This window comes from Ursus arctos, unplaced genomic scaffold, assembly GCF_023065955.2.
Source record: "Ursus arctos isolate Adak ecotype North America unplaced genomic scaffold, UrsArc2.0 scaffold_3, whole genome shotgun sequence".
In the NCBI taxonomy this organism is placed as follows: domain Eukaryota; kingdom Metazoa; phylum Chordata; class Mammalia; order Carnivora; family Ursidae; genus Ursus; species Ursus arctos.
In genome coordinates this window covers 73633272-73657585 of record NW_026622985.1, presented here as the reverse complement: position 1 = coordinate 73657585, position 24314 = coordinate 73633272, and the positions used below count along the sequence as shown (strand labels likewise).

Genomic DNA, 24314 nt, shown 5'->3' with positions numbered 1-24314 from the left:
AACCTACTATGTTTTTAAAATTAAACTTATGAAATGGGTTTTATTAGCCTCACTTTATAGATTAAAAAAAGTAAACAGAAAAACCAACTACCTCTGAATCATAGAGCTAACAGGTGGCAGAGCAAAAATTCCTGGTTTCAAAAATTTGTGTCTCGTCTACCTCCAAATGAAACACAGCCTAAAATGGCACAGGCCATGTTGGCTTTAAATAAAATGGCTCAGTTGTAAAGTAGTTTGCTTAGTTTTACTATCTTATCTCTTTAACAGTAGTATATATTTAGGTACTAACATGTTGCTATCTAAACTGTATTCAATATTAAATGTTCACTTTTCACAACAAATAGAATGTTTTTAATCTTGTGAATACTGAGTTTATATCACAAAGTATATATTCATAGCAACAGTCTACAACAAAATCTATTGTTTACAAAGCTTAAATCAGAAAATAATGCTGTGGCCTTATATGCTGTCCTCTAAAGCTACACATCTAAGAAATTATTTTCAGCTAGAGACAGATAACATGATAGGAGAAATACTTTTATTTAAAAGGCTATATATTCCATGCAATCATCCTGCTAGCCACAGAGCTAAATAGAAAATTAAAACACTAGACAGAGTGGAGAAAATTTAAACACATTATCTCTAGAACCTTTAGAGGTTCTTGAGGAAAAAATAACATTTAAAGCAAAAGAAGACAGTTAAAACCTTCTTAATTGCAGATAAGCAAAATATAAAATATGAACTTATGTAAGAGTTGTTTGGGGAATTTTTTTAAAAGTGGTAACCCATTTCTGGGTATAAATAAGCTTTTATTCCTATGATTCTACATGTTCTGCTAATTTCAAAGCAAAAGAAACTTAATATTTTGAATCAATCATTTTGAAATGTAAGTAGCAACAAAGAAAAACATACTTTAAAAATATGCAGGCTCTGTTCAAAATGTAAACAAAATTTTTCCTTCAAATTGACTAAAGGATCCCTAGATACTTACTAATAATATACTAATGGAAGTAATTATTTTACTTGCATCTCACAAAAACATATTTTTTTATAAAATAAAAAAACTACCCAGCTGGAAGTTTACAGAAACAAAATGAAACAGAACTTAGAGATTATGGAGTCAGTTACAATTGCTATATAAAAACAATAACTATAGAACCAAGTTTAGACAGCTATTTTAAAATTTTAGACGAATACCTTAAATTTAAAGTTGAGTTGTTGATTCATTTTTACTTTATTTTATTTTATTTTTATTTTTAGAGAGAGAGAGAGAGAACAAACAGGAGGGTCAGAGAGAGAGGGAGAGGCAGACTTTCTGCTGAGCAAGGAGCCCGACGTGGGGCTCGATCTCAGAACCCTGTGATCATGACCTGAGCCAAAGGCAGATGCTTAACCGACTAAGCCACCCAGGCGCCCCCATTTTTACTTTATTTTAATCCTTGACGAAGTACAGTAGAAGACTGTAATCTTTACAACAGGACGTACCAATGTGGTGTATGTTTTGTGTGGAAGCAGAAACTCCACAGAAAACCCCATGGGATGTGAGGTTTCTGATCCCACTAGGACACCCATTAAATTTTTAAAAATAGAATTGAAGCTCTGAAGATCTCAATTGTAATTATATAGTGAAATACTTTCTAGGGGCACAAGCTGTTTAACATTAAATGGATTTTAAACAAGAAATTTGAGGAACCCTTTCACTCATGGGTTTTAAAGTAAGCTGTAATTTGATCTATGAAGACTCACAGACCATCTGATTTTTTTTTTCACCTTGAGAATCTATGAGAAAATGAGATGGTAATTTTTGTCCCAAATTTCTAATGTTGTCAAGACATGGAATTTACTCATTCAGTATCCCGTCTGAAACACACGGAGAAATTGAGGGAATTTCAAAAAGCAGAAACAAATTTGTTAAGATCAGAATTACTTAATCATTGGGGCGCCTGGGTGGCGCAGCGGTTAAGCGTCTGCCTTCAGCTCAGGGCGTGATCCCGGCGTTCTGGGATTGAGCCCCACATCAGGCTTCTCCGCTAGGAGCCTGCTTCTTCCTCTCCCACTCCCCCTGCTTGTGTTCCCTCTCTCGCTGGCTGTCTCTGTTAAATAAATAAAATCTTAAAAAAAAAAAAAAAAGAATTACTTAATCATGAAGTAATATATTTTTTAAAACCTTGCTTTATATAATTAAGAAGTATTTTAGTAATTATAATAATTGCTTTTAAAATAAAACAGCAATTATTTTAAAGACAAAGGAAGAAAGAAATATTCACCTAGAAAGTTAGAAGGCAAAACTGAAAGAAAGAATACCAATGTTACGCTTGTATTCCTTTTTATCAGGATCTCCACATGGGCAATACCTTGTGGATTCTGGAAGATTTGTGATAGTGGAATGATAGAGGAACTAAATATGAGGATCTGAGATCTCATTATTCAGTATCTGCTGAAGCAGCCTACATATCTCACATGTTTATGCATAGGGAAGCAAACTAAAGATTACCTGGAAATCTTCTAATTATTTGACATAATCCTTCTTTTCTGCAAAGCTGATGCTGTATATCTGGTAATATGTTTACCTGAAAGGAGTAAAAAGATTCTAGTGAGTTAGACATTCATAAATGCTAAAGAAAAAGGAAATGCAAAAACCCACAGGGTAGAGCTGTGAACTATTGTCTACCCTGTCTACACCCTACCTTCAAATCTCTGTTGAATTCAAATCCAGAACAAAAATGTGGTTTAGTTGGTAATATAAAACAAAAACTTGCCCTTGGAAATTTTTAAAATATTTGAGAATACTTCTGAAAACCTTATTTCAAAGCCATGATATGTGTAAAACTAAAAGGAAATACTTATGTCCTTATGGCAAATAGAGTAATACAAATAACTTGACCGGTTGTCGATTATGCCTTGGCAGAAAATAGCACTAAACGTACCTCAAAACTAACTAAACTCTGAAGTTGCAAAGGCCCTCAGTGATTTGAATCACAAACATTCAGTGGAAATTCAGTGCTAATCCTGTTTCAAACTTTAATATATCGACTTCACTTCACATTGAAGGGCATTATTGCTTCCAGATATAAAGTCCAGTCACTGCAAAACTGTCTTCTAACAAAAATTTGTTCTTAGAAAGCTTCATAGACGTTAACATAAATTCAAATATGTATTTTAATTGTAAAGAAAAGACACAAACTGGGGAGGGGGGGTGGGGGATTCGGATAGACCGGTGATGGGTATTAAGGAGGGCACATATTGCATGGTGCACTGGGTGTTATACGCAAGTAATGAATCATGGAACTTTACATCAAAAACTAAGGATGTGCTGTATGGTGACTAACATAATAAAATAAAAATTATAAAAAAAAAAGATTGGGTAGTAAACTTTGGGAGTATAACAAAAGAGAAAAAAAAAGAAAAGACACAAACAGATTTAATTCTTCCCTTCACTTCTGAATTTACAGACTGATTATCTGGCTATTATCAACCAAATTCCAAAAAGAATGTCCCACATGGCAAAGCCTTGTTAAAACCAACAGAAAGAGATCATAGTAAATTAGCTTGAAAATCAGATTCACTTCTGAGAATTTATTGATTACTTTCAAATTAACTCACTCTGAACTTATCAAGTATTATAGTTTCTCCACTGTGTCCTACTGACGAGGCCCTTTAAAAAGAATTCAGCTGCAGTTGAAAAGAGCAAACCAGAAACACAGGTTATCGTCCCACTTATGACATTGAATGAATGTTCTTGAATCGTGACCTTGAGCACATCACTTTGCTTCTCTCTTACACCTTTTTGGTCTCTGAGTTCCACTGTCTCACTAAGGTTTTTATCAATTCAGTAATTCAATCATCAGTTGTAGTTTTTACAAAATGATTTGCTTAGAGTGCTCTGAAACAGTGCATTGATTAAACATTCTCCAACCCTTGCCATCTTGTTAACTCTATTCATTCAGTCAGCAAACAGTGAACTTCAGCCCACGGCGTGTCCTCAGAACCAGCTCCTGCGAATCTGCGGGAGCAACAGTGTTACATACCCAAGTTTGAAAGTCTCCAAAGATACCAGAGTCGGAGTTCCTTACATTCTTATGGCACTGGGAGTGCAAAGGCTGTCAACTATAGTACACTTTATATGTTAGGAGGTCTACATTTCCCAAATTCAAAAATGAGAAAGTTCAGAAACTAAAAGTAGAAAACAAAGAAGAGTTTTCAGAAGGTCCTTAAGTTTAGGATTCAGACTTGCTAAGAAAGGCTAGAGGAAAGAGATAGAATACTGCAAAAGTATGGAGAAACTGCACTAAAGGTTGTTTTTTTTAAAAAGATAATACACAAAGAAACTTTCTAAATTAGATTGTCAAAGGCTTTAAAAGTCAATAAACTTGACCCATTTCCCCCCACATCAGGCAAAATCATTCAGTTGCTATTGACTATGTGGAAGTTTTCATAGAAGGACCCAGAAAGAAAAGTAGCATTAGGTAAGTATCATTAAAGGTTATGTGTGGACAAGGTCCAGTTTAAAACTTTCTCCCACTTTTCGAAGAGCTCAGAGCACGTGTGCTGTTTTAGCAGTTGCTTAGAGCATCCGTGAACTGCTGTCCCACCCTATACAAACTGAAAGGAATACCAGAGTCCTGGTCTAATGGATGACCATAACTGAACTCATGGGACAGAAGACTTCGTATAGATCCTGCAAAGACAGAGTACAGTTTGCAGAGATTTCCAGCAGACGTGTAGGTCGTTGTGACCCATCAGAGAGGTGACTTTCTGCATGAGACCTGAGGTCAGAAGAAAAAACTGACTCAGGATCAACAAAGCACTTGCTTCAAGAAAGCAGGGCCAAGCCAGGGGAAGCAACTGCCCTCAGACTTCTGCCTTCTATGTTTCCATCCCCCATTCAATGACCTCTTCCCGTGTTCCTTCCTCTAAAGCACATCTTTGGAATTCACAGAGTCTCAACAGATGATATAACCAAGGTGACACGTGACACCAGAAATACCATTTCCATTCTACTCTGTAACAGAGCACCAAACTAAGCAGTTAAACTGAATAACTTGGCACAAAGAAACATATTCAAGGGCTATGCGTCATATAGCTACAGCAAATCAACTATATTACATGTATTTTCCATGTATTTTCATTGTTAAACCTAATAATCCTCTTCTATATCCTAGTGCTTGCTTTTTACTCTTATGTTTAGGTACACCATAAAATATATAAGATTTGCATCATTATCAAAAGGAACGTCAAAGAAGTTTTAACTTGGATCAGCTGACTTTTATACAATGAGCTTCTCCAGCTTAACACTGCAATATTATTTTTTAATAGGCTTTATTACTTTCAGGTAGTTTTAAGGTTCACAGCAAAATTCAGCAGAAGGTACAGAGATTTCCCATCTACCCATTGCCTCTAAACATACACAGCCTCCTTCAAAATAACCACCCCACCAGAGTGGTACCTTTGTTATACTTATGGAATCTACACTGACACATCATTATCACCCAAATACTTATTTTCGATATATAATGCTTTTGAGATGGGTTTGAATGCTTTCCATACAGATATACATATGTATATGTTTCATATAAGTTGCTATTTTTCTTGGCATAAAACCTTTCATGTCTTCGAAAGGATTAAAATGCATATGGAAAATGATAATGATGTTTGAGCCCTGGGATATTTCTGAGATCAAACTGAGAAAAAGGAAATGTACATTTAGAAAGGTTTCAATCCCCACATACCTTCCACAATCCTAATCTCTGGGTAATCTATATCTAAACTGTTTCTATTACATATTACCAGAAGCAGAAGTAAAAAAATCATTCTTTTTTTAAAAAAGATTTTATTTATTTATTTGACAGAGACAGCCAACAAGAGAGGGAACACAAGCAGGGGGAGTGGGGAGAGGAAGAAGCAGCCTCCTAGCGGAGGAGCCTGATGTGGGGCTCAATCCCATAACGCCGGGATCACGCCCTGAGCCGAAGGCAGACACTTAACAAATGCGCCACCCAGGCGCCCCTAAAAAAATCATTCTTGTTTTGAGACACAGTTCATTAATAAGAACAAGAGTCTATCAATTATAAACATTTAGAAAGTGTTTATAAACTAAAACTGAGACTACAGTAATACCATGAACTCGTTAAGGAGAGTAGACATTTGAATTTGGACTATTTATAAAGTGTAAGAAAAGACCCCGGGAAAAAAATTGGGAAGGCTCACCGTGAACACTGAGAGTGACACACATTTCACACTGTACCTTAAGGGACCGTTCCTTTTCTTCATTGGATTGGTACACAATTTTATTGTTTATTTTATCAAAACTCAGATGTTCTCCAAAAGCTGTTCAGTATCGTTCACAAGGTTGAGAATTAATGACAGGAAGAGTCGTTATCTCCTTGTCTCTCCCATGCAATTATCATTCCATCAAATTCACCTGAAAATGTGCTCAAATGCTTTATACCAAGAGCCATTTCAGTAGTTCTCAGTGCTTCAAGTACTAAAAACAGCATCCTGGTTTTAGGGACTGCTAATCCTACAAACATTTAGAGCTAGAAATGAATCCCTCTGCTCTTGAAACATTAGAACCTTTCCGTTAAAGGTGAAATACAGCCCCAGTTACTAAACTTAGTGTTACCCCAAATAGTGGACCTCACTTCACTTTCAGCATCACAGGGACCAACACAGTTTTAAAATCATGTTCCTCTCCTTCTGACTAGAGAGACTCCAGGCCTTTCATTTTTTATAACAAATTTTCTGATCTCTTTGATTAAGCACTTAGATTCCAAAGCTCTGATGTGATGAGTAATCCTAATTAGAGCAGGGGGTCTTTCTTTGTTCATCTAAGAATCCCCAACAAATCTGAAGCAACTTCTGTTCTGAATATTTATGTTGACATAAATAAGTCATGGTTCATAAAGCTTCAAATTATTCATGCTCTAAAGTGACAGTTATCTAATATGTATCATTCAGAACTTATGAATTCTTTAAGAATATTCATTAGCATAGGCTGTAAATGCAGTCTTAAATATTTATTTAGAAATACTGTATAGTGATGTGGTTAGGAAAACAAAATTTGAAGTTAAACTGCCTGAGTTTGAATCCCGGTTGCTTCATTTATTAGCTAGGACTTAGGCAATTCTCTTAATTTTTCTGTGCTTCAATCTCTTCATATGTAAAGAATGAACATAAATATGTGAGCACTTAGAATGATGCGTGGCACCAATAGTAGGCCTTGGCAAGGGATTGGTGAGTAGGAGTGGAGAGAGTACTTATCTCCCTGGCTGCTTCTTTGCAGGGCTGTGATTTGGCAATGGCTGCATTCCCCCTACTTGATAGCAGTGATCCTTCTGTCTTGGCAGCTCTAATTAGGTTTTGCTAACCACCCCTTCTATATACCCTTCTTTAGACCAAGGGTAGTAAAATCTTACAAGGCTTCTGATCCCTGGGGGTCTCTAATCTTTTTTTTTTTCCCCTAATCTTTTTTTATTAGATTTTCTCTAATCATATTTCTCTTATTTTGTCAAAACCTCAGTAAGTAGCTGCTTCATTAGTTTCTCTTCAGTTAAATCCTTTCAAGTATGGCATTTGTCTTCTGCTTGGGGGTTGGTGGACACTCACAGGAGGACTGGGGACTTTATCCTGTAGTTGATATAAAGCCATTCAAGATCTAAGTGCAGGAGGAACCAGGTTAGTTCAGCATTTTATTTTTCATCCTGATAACTGTGGGCAGGATGGATTTCAGGGGCAAAATACTTTAGAAAAAAGCAGTAAGGAGGATTCTACAATTTACTTGGTAAAATAAGGTGACTGGTCACACTAAAAGTAGTGAGTATGGATATCTGAGAAATAAGATACTTGAGAAGTATTTAGGAATTAAATTCCTTAGTACTGGTAATTGACAGAATGAAGATGACAAAGGAGAGAAAGAGATCACAGGTGAAGGCCAGATTTCTACCTTAGGAAGTGACAGAGTGGTTGATCATGCTTATTACCAATAGAACAGAAGTCTTGCCGAGCGACTGAATGCAAGAATAGGAGTGATTTAGCAGGGAACATACGAGCTAGTTTTCTCCATGTTGAGTCTGAGGTGTCTGTGTGATAGAAAAGTGATGTTTAACAGGCAGTTATACATGTGAGCCTGAAGCCTGCGAAAATGCTTGAATCTTAGTTGTTACTTCTGGGAATTATCAACCACCTTGGGAATGGTGTTAAGGAGCACAGACATCTAAAGTATGAGCGGAGGAAAGGAGGCTATGAACAAAACAGAGAAGGAATGGTCAAAGATTTACAAGAAGGAAAAAAAAATCATGGACTCAGCCCAAAGGCCAAGGGAGTCCTGAGTTACAGGGAGGAAGGAGATATCAAGAGTGTTTATTTCAAAAATATCGAATAATCAGGGTAGCTACTACAATACTATTTCACTACTGAGAAATAGCTACTAGTTTTGATGCTTTTCTCACATATAAAATAATATTATGGACCAAGAAATGCTGGTGCTAATATCCAAAAGGGCTGTTAAAATCTGTGAACATTTTGAAAAGAATATTTACCTTTTGATGTAAACCTAAATGGCACACATCTTCCTTGGATATGCAAGGTTTTCCACCAGCTTTCCTAGAAGACAGGCAAATGAGCAGATCCCAAGAGCCCAAGTCACCTAATAGCAAAAGAATATCGAAAAACAAATAATTTTTATCAGATTTTTGAAGGCACCATTTTTAGATTTAAGAATGTTTTTATTTAAATCCTAAAACACAAGAAAAATGACTCTGAACATATTTAAAGGTTAATATTTGAAGTAACTGAAATTTTCAACTTTTCTAATTTGGAAACATTTTTATATTTAGTATTATATCAGGGAAAATTCACTTATCTAAAACGATGTCATAAAGCTCCTTTAAAAGACTAAAAGTTAAATGTTTTAAGTCACTATTTTTATAAATTTGTGAAGTCTTATTTGGAGATTGGGAGGAAAGATGATTATAAAGTCTTTTAAGATAAGGGGCGATTGCAAAATCAAATAATGATAAGAAGTCAAAACACCAAATATTTTGTTCTAGGTTTTGGTATCACCATCACTTTTCACAAATCTTAAACAGCTACACTTTTATAAGATTTCTTACAAAAAATCAGTTGTGGTGAGCAGAAAATAAAATTCAATGAAAATTTTTTAAAAACCCAGGTTTTATCTTAAAGGAATTTGTGGTCTAGTTATAGACAACAGAGTTGAGCTCAAAATACAGAGTATAACATGGACCGAAATAAATTATATTTCAGCTATTTACCAAGGACAAAGCTCTTTGCCAATAAATCCTAGTAACTTGCCAAAATAATCTCAGAAGAGTACATTCTTGCATAATACTTGAACATTTGAAAATTAACATTTGTGTGTTATGAGTTTATTTTCCCTTACTCTCTTTGATTTATTTATTTTTTATCAACATGTCTTGCATATAATTGGTGCTTTAAACATATTTGTTAATTGAGGGGCGCCCGGGTGGCTCAGTCTGTTAAGCATCTGCCTTCTGCTCAGGGTTCTGGGATCTGCATCAGCAGCGGGGATCCCTGCTCAACAGAAGTCTGCTTTTCTCTCTCCGTCTGCCTGTCCCTACTCCCCCACCCCCAGACACTCTCGCACATCCTCTCTCTCTCAAATAAATAAAATCTTAAAAAAGTATTTGTTAAATGAATGAATAACTAGCCCATGATAGGGTAGTAAACATGCTACTTCAGAGACAATATAGAAGTAGGTATCTCAAAAATAATCAGAAAAAGAACACTAAATAATGTGTGAAAGGATTGATATTACTTGGGAAACTTCCCCATTTTGGGTGGAAATCTACTTTTAAAAAATTAAGCAATTTCTGTACACATGGCCTGTTTTGTTGATCAGTCCTGAGATATGTTCCATTGGTAACTATTTATGCCAGACCTCGCAAGTCATCTCTTGCATTAGATATTAGTGGCATCTAAAAAGCTAGAAAATAATCAAATCCTGTCTTTTAAAAAATTTTCCCAAAAGAATGTCTCACTTGAACCCATAATGCTTTCAAAGAAGCGCTTTATAGAAAAAAACAAAGGAAGATTGATAAGGAAGAGTGACCTATGACTATCAGGAATGACATTTCATCACTCTGCACTAATCAAGTCCTTTACATTTTGACAAGCTCTGTGCTCTCTGGGCTATTGGTTCCTCTGTTTGTAATTGTCCTGTTCCTAGAAGAGAGACCTCTCTGCCAAACAAAGGAATCCAGACGACTGAACTCAAGTTAACATATGAGCTCTTGTCCTAGAGCTTCTCCGTTTGCTCGATGTATCTCAAGATGCTGGAATATAGCACAACAGTTCAAAGGGACATGGAGAAATGATGCAGGTGATTTAGGGGTGTGAGAAATCTCTCTATGTAATAGCCACCAGGCCTTATAAGCTTGGAAGGTCTATGCTGTTCCATGCATCCTCACTTTGAAGGAAACTCCAAATGGATTCCTAGAGCCAAAACCAAATGCTCTATGATGATTCCACTACTGTACTGAAAATGTGCACCTGGCACTTTCAGCCAAAACCTTCTGATATGGATTCAAAAGGGAAAACACAATGATGGTTTCATTCAATATTATTTCTAGCCCAAGAAACACTAAAACTCTAGAAGAAACCTCCTGACATAATATACTCAACCAAATATTTTAAGAAGACAAGGATATACAAAGAGAGGATTTCAAATCATGAACTGTATTGTTTGAGCATTAAAAACACAGTATGTTTTATATTCCTCCAGCTCTGACACATGCCCACTTCACTACCCAAGGCATACACACAATTTCTCAATTTGATTACAATATATATATTTAAGCCTTAAATGTTTAAAACTGGAAGACATGTTTAAATAATTCAAAACATTTAATTTATTAAGAACCTCCTATGAGCAGGACATCGTACTGGAATTATGAGTGTAAATAGCAAAAAAAAAAAAAAAAAAAAAGTACAGTCACTGCCCTCAACCATCTATGAGAGACCTGAACATTAAAAATAATTTAGGAAAACTTATAAAGTGCCATACAGTTTCTTGACATTCATAAGAGTTACCCCTTACCTCTCAAAAGTATTTAACAAATATTTTAAATTTAAAATTAATATTTCAAAAATACTTTTATGGCACATATATTGGCCCTTAAAATGAAATAGGGTATAGCCAAAAATTTCAAGTAATCTCTCCAGATACTTCTTGCCTAATTCTTAGCCACCACAGTCTGAAAAATGCTAATTGTTTCCACTCAAAATTCCTATTGTTACCCTCACTGAGTCCTACCTCAAACTTCTAAATCTCTATTTCCTAGTTAAATCTCGAGTTTAGTGGAAATGTATTTTAAATAAACAGATTCAAGCTTATAATTTAGTGCATATTTCAATGTATTATTTCATTCAGTCTTAGTAATAATGACAAAAATAAATTTTAAAAACAAAAACAAAAAAAATCACGAGCAGACCTTTTCACTTTCTCTTCATTTCCATCTCCAATTTTAAAAGTCAACTCCCTCCCCTGATGCCCGCAGCCTCTTTTTAAAGAAAAAGCTTTATTTGTTTTATGAGGGGCACCATGTTTTCAAACTTGGTTTAAAAAACCCCAAAAGCCACACAGACATTAGAAGCAGGGCAGAGAGAAAAAGGCACATTCACTAGCTGAGTAAATCACATTCAGAAGTCAACCTTGGAGCATTTGGGAAACAAATTGGTGCCTCAGGAAAAAAAACTGCTAAATATTGTGGAGTTTTGGGGCCGTGCTCAACTAGCTGAAGGTAGGAGCATTTAGTAGACAAATGCCTGGGGGTACAGCAGAGGCTGCAGACTGCAGACACACAGGGAGGGTCCAGCCTGCATGTGGGGTGCATTTGGCCTGTACGATTATTGTTTTGTTTTTGTTTTAAATTTTAAGTATTTGCCAAAATGCGAATGTCAGCATAATTCACATAAAAACCCAGATTTCTGCCTTCATTTGAAAACTTGGAGGCTGTGGCAATACTGGGTCCATATCCTACAAGGGAGAAGAGAGCCACTGACCTACAACCTCCCACATTTTCTCCTGTTTATGCCACGTGGCGCGGTCTGGCCAAGCCTGCCTGGCTCTGCCTCCCGGTCTGAGGCCTTGTGTAAAACACTGTGTGTCAGTTTTGCATGAATTGTTCATTCAGCAAGTTGATATTCCACGCTTTAGCTTTCAAATGAATTAGAGTTGTTCATTAGGTAAATTGGTCTTGTTAAGATGACTGTAGGAAAATCGATATTTGGTCAGTTGGTCTTAAAAGGATGTCTGAACACACCCTTTGATCTCCAGATTTGGCCACCATGCTCTCCCACAAGGTTGAGTAAGGTCATTTCAACTCCAAAGACATTTTACTGGCTGTAAAAGTTGGTAAGGACTGAGGTCTCTTAGATTAGTTCTTTCTCTCGGAGCCTGAAAAAATCAGGAGTGGCCTGTGGACATCTTTTTCACTTATGTTTCTTCTCTCCAGTTGGACTGGTAGAGAGACCCAGATACCACTCCTAGGTGGGCCTGCTCTCATCTGTTTGTCATCCACAGGTTCTCTTTGGATTCTCTTTGGATTCATTCAGCCTGCCTCAGGGCTATTGCCATAGTTATGAGTAGCCTCGGACGGGCTTTTTTTTTTTTTTTTTTTTAGGCACCGGGACACATTTTTTATGTTGGTCTTACTTGATGTATTTCTTCTGCCTTACAAGGTTGACATTATTAGAGTGTAAAAGCTAAGAAGTCAGATTTGGATTGGGGAAAAAAAACAGGCAAAGCCACCCTGAGACAACTTGGATGGTGGTTTCTTAGGTTTTCCGGGCAGATGGAAAAGGAGACCTTTATATGATTCAGCCTAGCTCTTTAGAATATTGCACTAGGATTTGGGTGCCAAAGCCACACTAGTAAGTAAATAAACAGTAGTACTAGTATTAGTAGTGATGATATTAATAGTAAATCTCTCTCGAGCACTTACAGTAAGCCAGATACCATTCTAAGTATTTGTATTAATTCATTTATTCCACCCAATATCCTCCTGGATGTGATTATTCTCTTTTTGAAAAGCACAGTAAGGTTAAATAACTTTCAAGGTCAGCATCTAGTTAGTGGTGGGAAGAGAATTTAAACACAGGAAGTTTAGCTCCAGGGGCCATGTTCATGACCATTATATCATTATCCCTTCAAAAACCACCGAGGCAATAGAGAAATTCAGCTTTTGCTACCTTACGTACTCTAACTTATGCAGAACTTCCAATAACACTATAGGGTAGAAGTAATTATTCAAGCACTTCACAAGAGAGGAAACTGAGACAAAGAGGGATTACATAGGTTTGGTATTTTTCCAACTACTCTCTACTGCATCTATTTTCCTTTGGGAACTTACAGGTGAAAAGGACTGTAACAGGTATCTCAGGCATTCCCAGACCCTCGCCCAGCAATAGTGCCCCAAAACATTATTAGCTACCACTGGTAATTGAAGTAAGTAAAAATTTTATCTGTAGAAGGAGGGAGCACTCAACTGCACATGTACTCAAGAACTATAAATATTAACTTGGCCTCCACCTACTTTTGAAAAAAAAAATCTCTAAGAGTTTCTTAGATTTTTTGATAGTTAAAATGATTTCTTTCCCTGTCACAAAGAAATCAGAGCAAGACTAACTCCCAGATCGGACTAGCCAAGCCCGTAAATAGAGAGGTCATAGGACATTGTTCTAGGAAAACAGGATGTGGATGTTCTGTTCTCCATCTCAAAATTACCAAAACATGAAAAATCTATATAGGCTTCTCCCCATAAACTGTGGAACAAAATTGCTGATAACACCACACTATCATGCCTCCTTGGTGTTGGCTCAGATAGCAACAAAGACTCCACAGACAGGGTCCGGATTTATTAGTTCAGACATAAAATGGCGCTGATTTAGTTTTTATCCTTCTCTTCTTGTTCTCAGGAACCAACTAACCTCTCAGTGTTAAAAAATAAGAGCTATTTTTAAAGGTTTTGTTCTTGTTTTTGTTTTAATCCAGCATCTGCCCTATGGAGTGAGGGCTGTCTTTAGAATATTTCCAGTCTCTCAGAGGCAGGCTGCCATGTAAAGCAAACAATCATTTCCTGGCTCTCAAATGACCTCCCTCATTGATAAAGTCTATGGGTTCAGTAACTCAATCCAGAGAACAACAGAGAGCTCTGAGCTATTATCCTTCATATAAATGCTGTATATTCTCAAGGAATGACAACTTCAGCTTTCTGGCACACAATGTAAAAATCTCAGAATATTAAGTCTATTCCTGCTTTGCTTTTCTTCAGAGCATTTATCATCATCTGACAGGTTATGTATGTCTTGTCTATGTGTTTATTGCCTGCTTGCCCTCCCCATTAGAATGTGAGCTCCATGAGGACAGGACTGTGTCTATTTTGATCACTGTTATTTCCTCAGTATCTACAACAGTGGCTGGGATTTCAGAAATGTTTGCAATATATTTGTATAACTAAATGTGACAACAGATCAACAATTAAAACTCAATCAAAAGCCAGTATATTGTGAAAATTAAAAACGGAAGTAGGGAGGAAAAGTAGTTTACAAAGTAGTTTACAAAGAGAACCTAAAGATATATTTCGGTTCCTAGTAAGAGTAAGAGTGAAGTAAGCCTAAGAAAATAAAGTTAACCATTCCTAGCATTTAAAGAAATTATAAAAAGAAAGCAGATTCCCACTGCTTTACTTAATGGAAAATTTTTGTGACTACATACATCACATTGAACCAGGAAAGATTTATAAAGTCTGACTTGGAAAATAAACTTGTCCAAGAGCTTCCAAGATACATACCTATAAAAGCCAAGCCTCATTTACTTATTCACAGTATTAGACTGTTACATTCCATAAGGATACAAGTACGGTGATTTCCTAAAACGTGTGGGTTTTTTTTTTTTATCAAGAAATACTGAAGCAGTTTAAATTTTAAATAACAGATAATATTCCTTTATAATACAACATGTGAATATTTCATATAGTCACTGATTCAACTCTTTTTCTCTTCACAACTGGACTATGAGATTTTTACTGAATAACCATGTATTATTTTCCCTATGTCCACCCTTTATCAAAATTAGTAGATATTGTTACATTCATGAATATATTATCAACTTATTGATGACAAATTACGTTCTATGCCTGATAACACCATAAGATTGTTTGGTTATGTTAGCCATTGCAGATACCTGTATTGTTCCCAAATCTTTCAAGTTGTATTAACCAGTTCTCTTAACTGTATTCTTAATATGATGGATCTACAGAACAGTAACCCAGCACCCACAGTAAATTTTATTCACGACTTTTCTTTAAGGACAAAACCCATTCCCGTTCTTGTAGCTAACACTGATTATTGTAGACACTTAGTAGTGGTTTATTGGATTGACTACTGCAATTTTCAGAATTTAAGAGAAATCATATATAAAGAATCTTTAGATCTTCAATGATTATACAACATGGTCACAAAATCTAATTAAATCTAGTTCCTTACCCCAAAAGACTGGTCATGGGATTTTGCTTGTGATGCTTCTGGCTCCTTATCCTTTAAGAGCTGATGGTAAAAACTTTGTGTTTTACCACAGAGAAATTTTAAGCCATTCTCCCCTTGGTTTTCCAAATCCATGCTAGAAATCAAGCTTTCCTATCCTACTGTCTACCCTCTTTCTGCCCTGTGAGAGGTTGTGAAGATCAATGAGATAATTTCTGTGAGGAGTTTTGAGTTCCTGAAATTCTTCTGCTCTACTCATAAACTCAAGAAACCAATATTACGCTTAAACTTTTGCAAAAGTTTAAAAAGACTCCTGCTCTGAAGAAATTTTCCATTAAGAAGAGCTTGAAAGGAAATAGATCAGTTTATTCTTATGAAATAAACTGAAGAAACGTTTACTTTAGAAGGCTCCATAGGTTTTTTTAAACGATATCTTAAAAGATTTTCATGACACTTCTTTATCCTGCTGTTGAAGTGTAATCGAACATGTGTTTAAACTTTTACTGCTTTCAAGACTATTGTCTGTCTGGGATAAAACTCTCATTATAGCATTTTACCAAATTTCTAAATGTCTGGAATTCTCACCAGCTTAGAAAACCTTAAAAGAAATGAACACTGCAGCAATTTTAAAAATCAGACTACACCTCATGCCTAGATATTGGTTTCTAACATCTTCTCCAATAAAAGGAACCACAGGTCCTTAGAGAAATGGCTAATTCAAGGGGTTGGAATAGTAAATATATAAGATAAGCCTGGAGCATCATTGTGCCAGAACGTTAGGAAGAGCTCAAAAACAGACAAGGAAACAAACCAAGGCAATGATGGAAGTATGTCAAAGGACACAGGAGCCAATGGTCAAAACTGGAACAATGTGAGCAACAGAATAAGTAATATAGGATTATAACCCAAAGTATCAAATCACTATCCATGAGTCTATGTTGATATAAACAAATGATTTGAATAAATAAATAAATGAGGATGAAGAGACAAACCTTGCACGTAGGAAAATACCAAATAATGTATGCAGCTACTGCAAATTCAAGGAGGTGGAGCACAACCTCCTGGTCCTTCTCTGTGAGCCAAACATAATGCCATCCTTCGGAAGAGTACAGTATGGCAACCAGAAGTAAAAGAATAACAGTAGAAGACCTGACAGACACTACCTCAGGCAAGTGATCAAGGTTAACGCTGACAGCGGTAAGTCATGTCGACAGTATAGAGCCTTGATATGATGTGATGAGAACTACATTTTACCTCTGTGCTCTTACTCCCGCAAACCATAACTCCAGTCTAATCATAGGAAAAACATCAGGCAAATTCCAATGCCGGGACATCAAAATACCTGACCAGTTCTCAAAGGTGCCAAGTTCATCAAAAACAAAGAAAGTCTGAGAAACTGTCACAGCCAAGAGAAGCCTAAGGAGACATGATGACTAAATGTAATGTGATATCCTGGATGGGATTTTGGAACAGAAGAAGGACATTATGTAAAAAACTAAGGAAATCTGAATACAGTATGGACTTCAGTGTTTAAAAATCCAGAAAGAACAAGTTCTCCAGAGGAAATAAGATGATTGTTAAGTACGTAGATGTAACTAGGCATAAAGTCTCACATACTAATTACATATCTCACTAAGTATTTTATACTCAGGATGTTGTATTGCAAACCCAATCAGCACTACAATGCTGAAAGTGAAAAATAATTACTTTTTATGCAAGATGCATTCTCTGCTAATAAAAATTCCAGTGGATTTAAAATACAGAGGATTGAAAAATACATCAAGTTTGGGATTTGAGACCCTCCTGCTAATACATGCAGCTCCCCAAATTTCTAGCCCTTATTTACATTTGTTACTGTTTCTCTCTAAACTCAAATCCTCTGGTGGTTTTGTTTACATCCATTGCTTTAGCTATTCCTCCATTGCCATTGACTCCCAAATTTACATTTCTCTTCAATTCCCATGTTTCAGAGAGGCATTTCCAGTTACATTCTAACACCCTGCTAAACAAGTACAAATCTGAAGCAATTATCACCTGCTGAAATCTTGTCCCTCCTTCCACTTTTCTTATCATCAAAATTGTAGCCACTCTCTTCCTCAAGCTAGAAATCATAAGGTCATCTTCAACTTGTACTTGTCTCTCATCCCCATATCCCATTGATTTCCAATTCCCATCAATTTAAAATTAGAATTTCTTAAATATTTCCTGACTTTCCCAAAACCTATCACATTCTTTAAGCCCAAGATCTCACCATCTCTGCAACGTCTCCTAGTCTCCCTGCTTCTAACTCTTTTTCCTTCTCTAACCCCTCTATAGCCAGTCATCCTCCAAAAGCAGATCTTATCATTTCCGGCACAAGACAGATCAAATTCCTTAGCAAAGCAACCTAGGTCCTTTATGTCTGCCCTAACCTAGTCTTCTAGTCCCCTTTCCTCTCAAAGCAACACCCCACTTCCTCTTCTGCCACATCAACCCTTTGCTGGTCCCTGAGACTCCAAGCACTTACAGACATCTAGCATGCAGCTCATGCTGTTGAATGCTCTTCCCTCCAAAATCTGCTTGAGAGCTCATTGTTACATACCAAGTATTCTCCTTGCAAACCTGCCTAGATCCCCACACTCAGAACTGGCAACTTCCTTTTCCGTTCTGGAACATTTTATTTGCCCTTCATACTGCTTATACTTTATCTTATATTACAGTTAAACATGTGCATCCTTACTCCTCAACAAGGGTCTTTGGACCTGCAACATATGCATCAGCTGACAGCTCGTCAGAAATGAAGAATTTCAGCCCCCAACTTAGACCTTACCTAATTAGAATTTGTCAATAACAGGATCTCCAGGTGCTTTGTATCTGCGTGTATGTGTGAGAAGCACCCATATATTCCCAGGCCCTCCACAGTTCCCTGAATGGTCTCACTCACTTTTGAAATGCTCTCTTTCCCCCTAACACCTACTTCAGTGCCCTACCCATAGTTCTTGTTTAATAACCATGTGTTGACTATAACTTGAGTATTTGGTGTCACTTATGAAATAAATATCCTGATGCCTGAATATAATGTCCTACTCCTAATACTTGTTATGAGGTTGGTGCTTTAAATTGAGTTCTTTTATTGCTTAAGTACTTGACATGAGTTTTTGACAGACATTCCTTATGCCAAATTCCACATTATGGAACAGGAGGTTTTAGTGTATGATAGCATTGTGACACTTCATTTAACCAAATATTATTTCTTCTTCCTGTTTTATTAAAAGTCATTTTGCATGACTTCTTTAAAATGCAATGAAGGCAACCCAGTCATGTCTGGTTTAACATTTTATAATAAGGCACTGGGGACTATGAGCAATCTGAGAGGGAGGAGGGAGTCATTGATTTAAAATTTATTCTAAGAATAATTCCACACTAATTCAGCACAGATGAGAACCAAGGCTTAAGAAAATTAATTCACTAACATGAGAAAAAGAACCAACTCCCTCGATGGCTTATTACTTAATGCAACAAGTATTTTTAGGATTACACGTCTCCTGCTCATAATGCATTATTTCCAATCTCTTTGGAGATTTATTTAACCCAATCATATATTTCTGTAAGGTATTTATGGGGCAAGTCTTATCTTCCATTTTCAAATCAAGCAACAGATAATCTAATGAACTTGTTCAAGGTCATTCCAAAAAGTAGTTCTAATAATAGTATCAACATTTAGGGAATGTTATGGGGATTAAATGAGTTAATATTTGTAAACTGCTTAGAACAGTACCTAGTACTTGATGGGCTTTATATTAGTATTTGTTTAATGAATAAATAGGTAAATGGAAGGTATACACAGGCAGATAAATTCCAGATCTAGGTGATGAACTTTCGAGAAACAAAATTCGACATCTTCTATGTGTCTTGTAGCTTATTATTTAAGGTTTCTGTATAGAGTGATACAAGTGTAATTTAGGAAACACAGTGAATAATCTTCTCTTCCAACTCTTTACTACCCCTTTGTTTCTTCAATAGGCCTTTTTACCATAGAAGGACAGACACTCATTAGTGGCTTCAATCTAAGGAAAAGGGAGGACCTCATCAGCGGGTAGGCTTCATTTAAAATTCTTGCACATTATCTATAACCTGGCTCAGCAGTTTTCTCTCATTGGCAGTACAAGTGCATTTGCTAGAATAGGTGACACCTAAAGCCTTAAAGCAAATGATGAAGAAATGAACATTCTCATGAGTGAGGAGCAACAAGCCCCAAGTGGTAGGTGTGACCTGATCAGCTAGGTCAGTCTCTATAACACCCTAAAGTGGGTGCTTTAGGTAAGGAGGCATCTGGGCAATGGGTAAACAGGGCTATCGCCTGAGATAAGTTTCATCGACTTCACAATTTTCTGAAAATTGGCCCTGCTCCTAGAAGCAAAGAGGATATTGGAAACATCTCCTGAGGCTAATAATTCTACTATCCATGAAATGAATAATATTTAGGTCAATGTGAAACTATGCAAGTACTATTAAAGTGTACTGTACTTTTAAAGTGACTTATTCTTATGCATCTAGCAGGTATAATTTATCCCACAGATTTTAACAGAATTCTGCAAAATCATGGTTTCCTCTTATAACGTTAATTTTCCGCCTCTCCGAAGATGTTTGGAACATGATTTGCTATTTTTCTCTCTAATTATTTACTACTCAAAATTCATATAGTAATCTCATTTCCTTATTTTGATAATCATTATCTAAAATCATTTTCTTTGTTTTATTGACATTCTTAATTTTAAGATATATGTACATATTTTATTATGTTTTGATGCTGTAACTTCTATCAAATTGATTCCCAAGAATAATATCGTTGGCTTAAAAAGTATAAGTATTTTAAATTTTATAGATTTTTCCAGATTGCTTTCCAAAAGAAGACTAGAAAATTTCACATTTCCACAAGGAAGGTATGAGAGCTTCCACTCCCAGAATTCCTACCAGCAATAGGTGGTATCACGAATTTTGGGTTTTGCCCAATTCTATGAATGTAAAGTGATATTCTATACTTTAAACTGTTTTTCTGTAACCTTTTCTGAATTTCACAGTCTTTTCTTCTTTGTTTTGCCATTTGGATTTGCTTTCTAGAACCTTTTTTTTTTTTTCCAGTAATCTCTATACCCAGTTTGGGGCTTGAATTTACAACCCTGAGATTAAGAGTCACATGCTCTACCAACTGAGCTGGCCGGGTGCCCCTTTATAAATTTCTTATTCACATGCTTTGTATAAAAAAAGTTTAATGAATGAAATTGAAGTTTAAAAAACAGCATTTAGGGGCGCCTGGGTGGCTCAGTCGTTAAGCGTCTGCCTTTGGCTCAGGGTGTGATCCCGGCGTTCTGGGATCGAGCCCCACATCAGGCTCCTCTGCCGGGAGCCCGCTTCTTCCTCTCCCACTCCCCCTGCTTGTGTTCCTTCTCTCACTGTCTGTCTCTCTCTCTCTCAAATGAATAAATAAAATCTTTAAAAATAAAAAAATAAAAAACAGCATTTAGCATAATAAAATATTTTTAATTGATGTGAAAGTAAAATTTCCTTTTTAGTAAAATATTAAACTGATGTGTTATTTTTAACCTCATCAGATTAAAAAACATGTTAACATCTATTTCCTCAAGATTGTGAACTAACAGTGGTGATGAAGTCAAAATAGGAACCATCTTTTTGTAGAGAAATGTGGCAGGGGGATCCATAGTTTCATTATTTTCACCCATTGGCCAAATAATTGAGTGTTACACTTAGATCTCCAAAATGTAATATAAATGAATATAGTAGCAAAGTTGTATTGTATAGCAATTAGTTGAAACAATTCTAAATATCTATCAAGAAGGACTCAGTAAAAATACCATAGTATTCCATATAATACTAAAAATACCATAGTATTCCATATAATACTAAAAAAGTATGAGGCAAAAATTTTTCATACACTTTCCTGAAACTAGTGTGCTATTGTGGTTGAAGACTTAGGTTTGGAGAGAGACAGTCCTGGGCCAAAACTCAGCTGTGCCAGCTCTGGGATGCATTGCTCAGTTCCACATTTGTGAAACAGAAATACCTACCTTAAGGACTAAGAGTGAGAATTCAATGAGCTAATGTAGGTAAAGTGCATATCACAGCACATTTAGTTAATAATAAAAAAAGACAAATTTAAAACTACTGATAGGAAAATCTATTCAAACTTTTAAACCTATGTTGATATGGCAAAGCTCTATCAGAATATCTGAATACTAATATTTTACCTGTTAAAACAGGTGGGATAAGCTATCATATAAAGAGACAAGAGGCAAAAGTGTAAGATGCAAGTGTGTGTTCGTGTGTGTGTGTATGTGTGTATGTATGCGCACGCTTGGGCTTGGAGAGATGCCTGGAAACATGCACAACATTAACTGTGTTATCTCTGGGTGGTGGGATTTGGATTTAATTTTTTCACATTCATCTTTGTATTTGCAAACATTTGATTCAATATTCTACCACAAACATATAACATCTTTGTAAATGGGACTATTTTCTAAAAATGCAGTTAGAATATGCATGCATGCAGCCAAGTAAAGAAATATTATTCTCTGAGAAAAATGGCATTTGTCTTTTCACATACTGCATACCTTTCAAAGTACGATAGAATGTCAATTAACTGTTATACAGAAACAAAGATGTATGGAAAATTAACCTGGATCTTGATCATTTTAAAATTCAAAATGTCTCTGATATCACATAGAGTACCTTAAAAATACTCAATGAGACAAAGTAATAGGATTTCTTTCCATAAGACAAGAAATAAAAACCGGTCTCAGCATGCAATAGTCATGCTGTGTAGCTGTGAGTTAGAGATTTCAGGTACTCGCAAAATAAGGTCTTGCTGATAAACTTTAATACGCTATTTCTCCAAAAAATGGACAAATAATGAATAGCAATCCTTGAGCAAACAAACCAGTGGAAATGCAAACACTCATTATTCCTGATATGCTGGCTATCTGGATGAGCCTTCAGATTACCACGGAATGTGCCTGCCTTTCTGGCATTGCCGGCGTTCTTACTATGATGCAAGTACCAATTTCCAACAGAAAAAATTTGTTTTATACTACAGCTGTGATTTTGGATTTCCACGCCATACTTCTGTAGAACAACAGGTAAAGTTCTCATCCTGAAAACAACCTCACTTACTAAAATGACAGAGTTTTGATATTGGTGAGGTTTGGTGAGATGGGAAATTTTTTGCATGTCTAATGGGAAATGCTTTAACGTTTTCAGGTAGAATTTTGACAGCATGAATGAAGAGCTTCAGAAAGCACCCTCATTCTTCATGTCAGTAATTTAAATTTTAGAAATTCGTGCTAAGGAAAGAATTAGAAATGTAGAGAAAGATTTATATACATGAATTTATATTCAAGAATTATTTACAACAGCAAAACATTGGCAACATCATAAATATTTAACAATGTGGAAAGATTAAGAAAATTATATTAAGCAAACATTAAATACATCCATATAACATAATTTTAGGTAGCCATTGAAATAATATTTACAAAGTTTTTACGGCATGTGTTTCTGATAAACAGTATGCTAAAAAAGCAAGCTAGAAAATTGTGTAAAATGTGTAAAAAAAACTTATAAAGAAACAAGTCCAAAATTAACTGTTTTTGTGTGTGGCCTTATAGGTAATCTCCTCCATTCTTTATTGTACTTTTTATGTATTTTGCAATTGGAATAGATCCTAAAGATTATCTAGTCCAAAATCTTCATCTTCTATAAAATCAAAGGCATCTAAAGAAATGAAGTAACTTAGTCACAGCTTCACATTGACAATGCAACCCAAGGCAACTTTCCTCCTTTCCCTAATACCTTCTTGCTGCTCCTTGGGGGCATATAATTACCATTTGGGATAAATCATATGTCCATGTTTTGACCTCGATACCACTATCTTCAAGCAAGCCCAACATGTCCAAAGACAGTTTAAATGCAGCTGCTTGTTGCTATCACTTCCAAATGGACCATTGGCCTTGACAATAAAGAATTAAGATAACATGCACCAAGGCTTTGCCTGCCAACTTATAATTAATGGGTTTAGCATCTATTTGATTTTAGGAGTGGGGCTTCTCACCAATGTGAAAGGTTGGCTCAGACTCCTGGCAAGGCAAATAGGGAATTATCTGGCCACTAGCTACTTCAATAGCAAATAGGCAGAACTTCTTTTGTGCTTCCGGAAGAAACACAGAAAAACCGTAATAAAGAAGTATCCAGCAGAGCAGTTTCAACACATGGTCCACAACCAGCACACTAGCATTACCTGGGAATTTGTTATTTCTTAACACACCTCCCCATTGTTACTGGGTCAGATCTACTGGGAGTAGGGTTCAGCAATCTCTGATTTAACAAGCCTTCCAGACAATTTCAATACATATTAAGTTTGAGAATCACGGGCCCAGTAAACAGTAGGTACCATGCTGGTGCTTTGCCAAAACTATGCTCTTTAAACAACCATCCAGATAGGGATTCCCTTTACCTTCTGATAAGTACAAAATTCAGAGCTCGCTATTAGAAAGCAGGGCCTCCTAAGAGTCATCTCTGCCCTTTATACCCTTTAATCACTTGTTTGGTCAGTCTGATAATGAGGTGGAATGCTAAACAAGATTTTTTAAATTCCAAAGGTCCCTGTTCTAAATAGACCATTTTGTTGCACAGATGTTGAGATTCTCATATGACTTTCATACTTTTCCTGAGAGAAAGAGCTGAAAAGAATTATTATTATTATTACTATTAAAAGGCTATTATTAACTTCTTGGTGGAAT

The 24314-nt window shown here is 36.0% G+C and overlaps 1 protein-coding gene across 5 annotated transcripts in view; it reads right to left on the bottom strand.

Annotated features, from left to right (window-relative positions):
- Positions 1–24314, bottom strand: part of CPED1 (cadherin like and PC-esterase domain containing 1) — a 262492-nt gene that overhangs the window by 198292 nt on the left and 39886 nt on the right. For all 5 annotated transcript variants that reach the window (XR_008956469.1, XR_006410657.3, XM_026510149.4 and 2 more), the window contains exons 3-4: positions 8538–8644; positions 2495–2570 (exon numbers count right to left, since the gene is read on the bottom strand). Coding sequence is in view for 3 of the 5 variants with exons in the window: in XM_026510149.4 (XP_026365934.3) it covers positions 2495–2570; positions 8538–8644 (183 nt within the window). In the remaining 2 variants the exon portion in view is untranslated. The remainder of the gene's footprint in view (positions 1–2494; positions 2571–8537; positions 8645–24314) is intronic.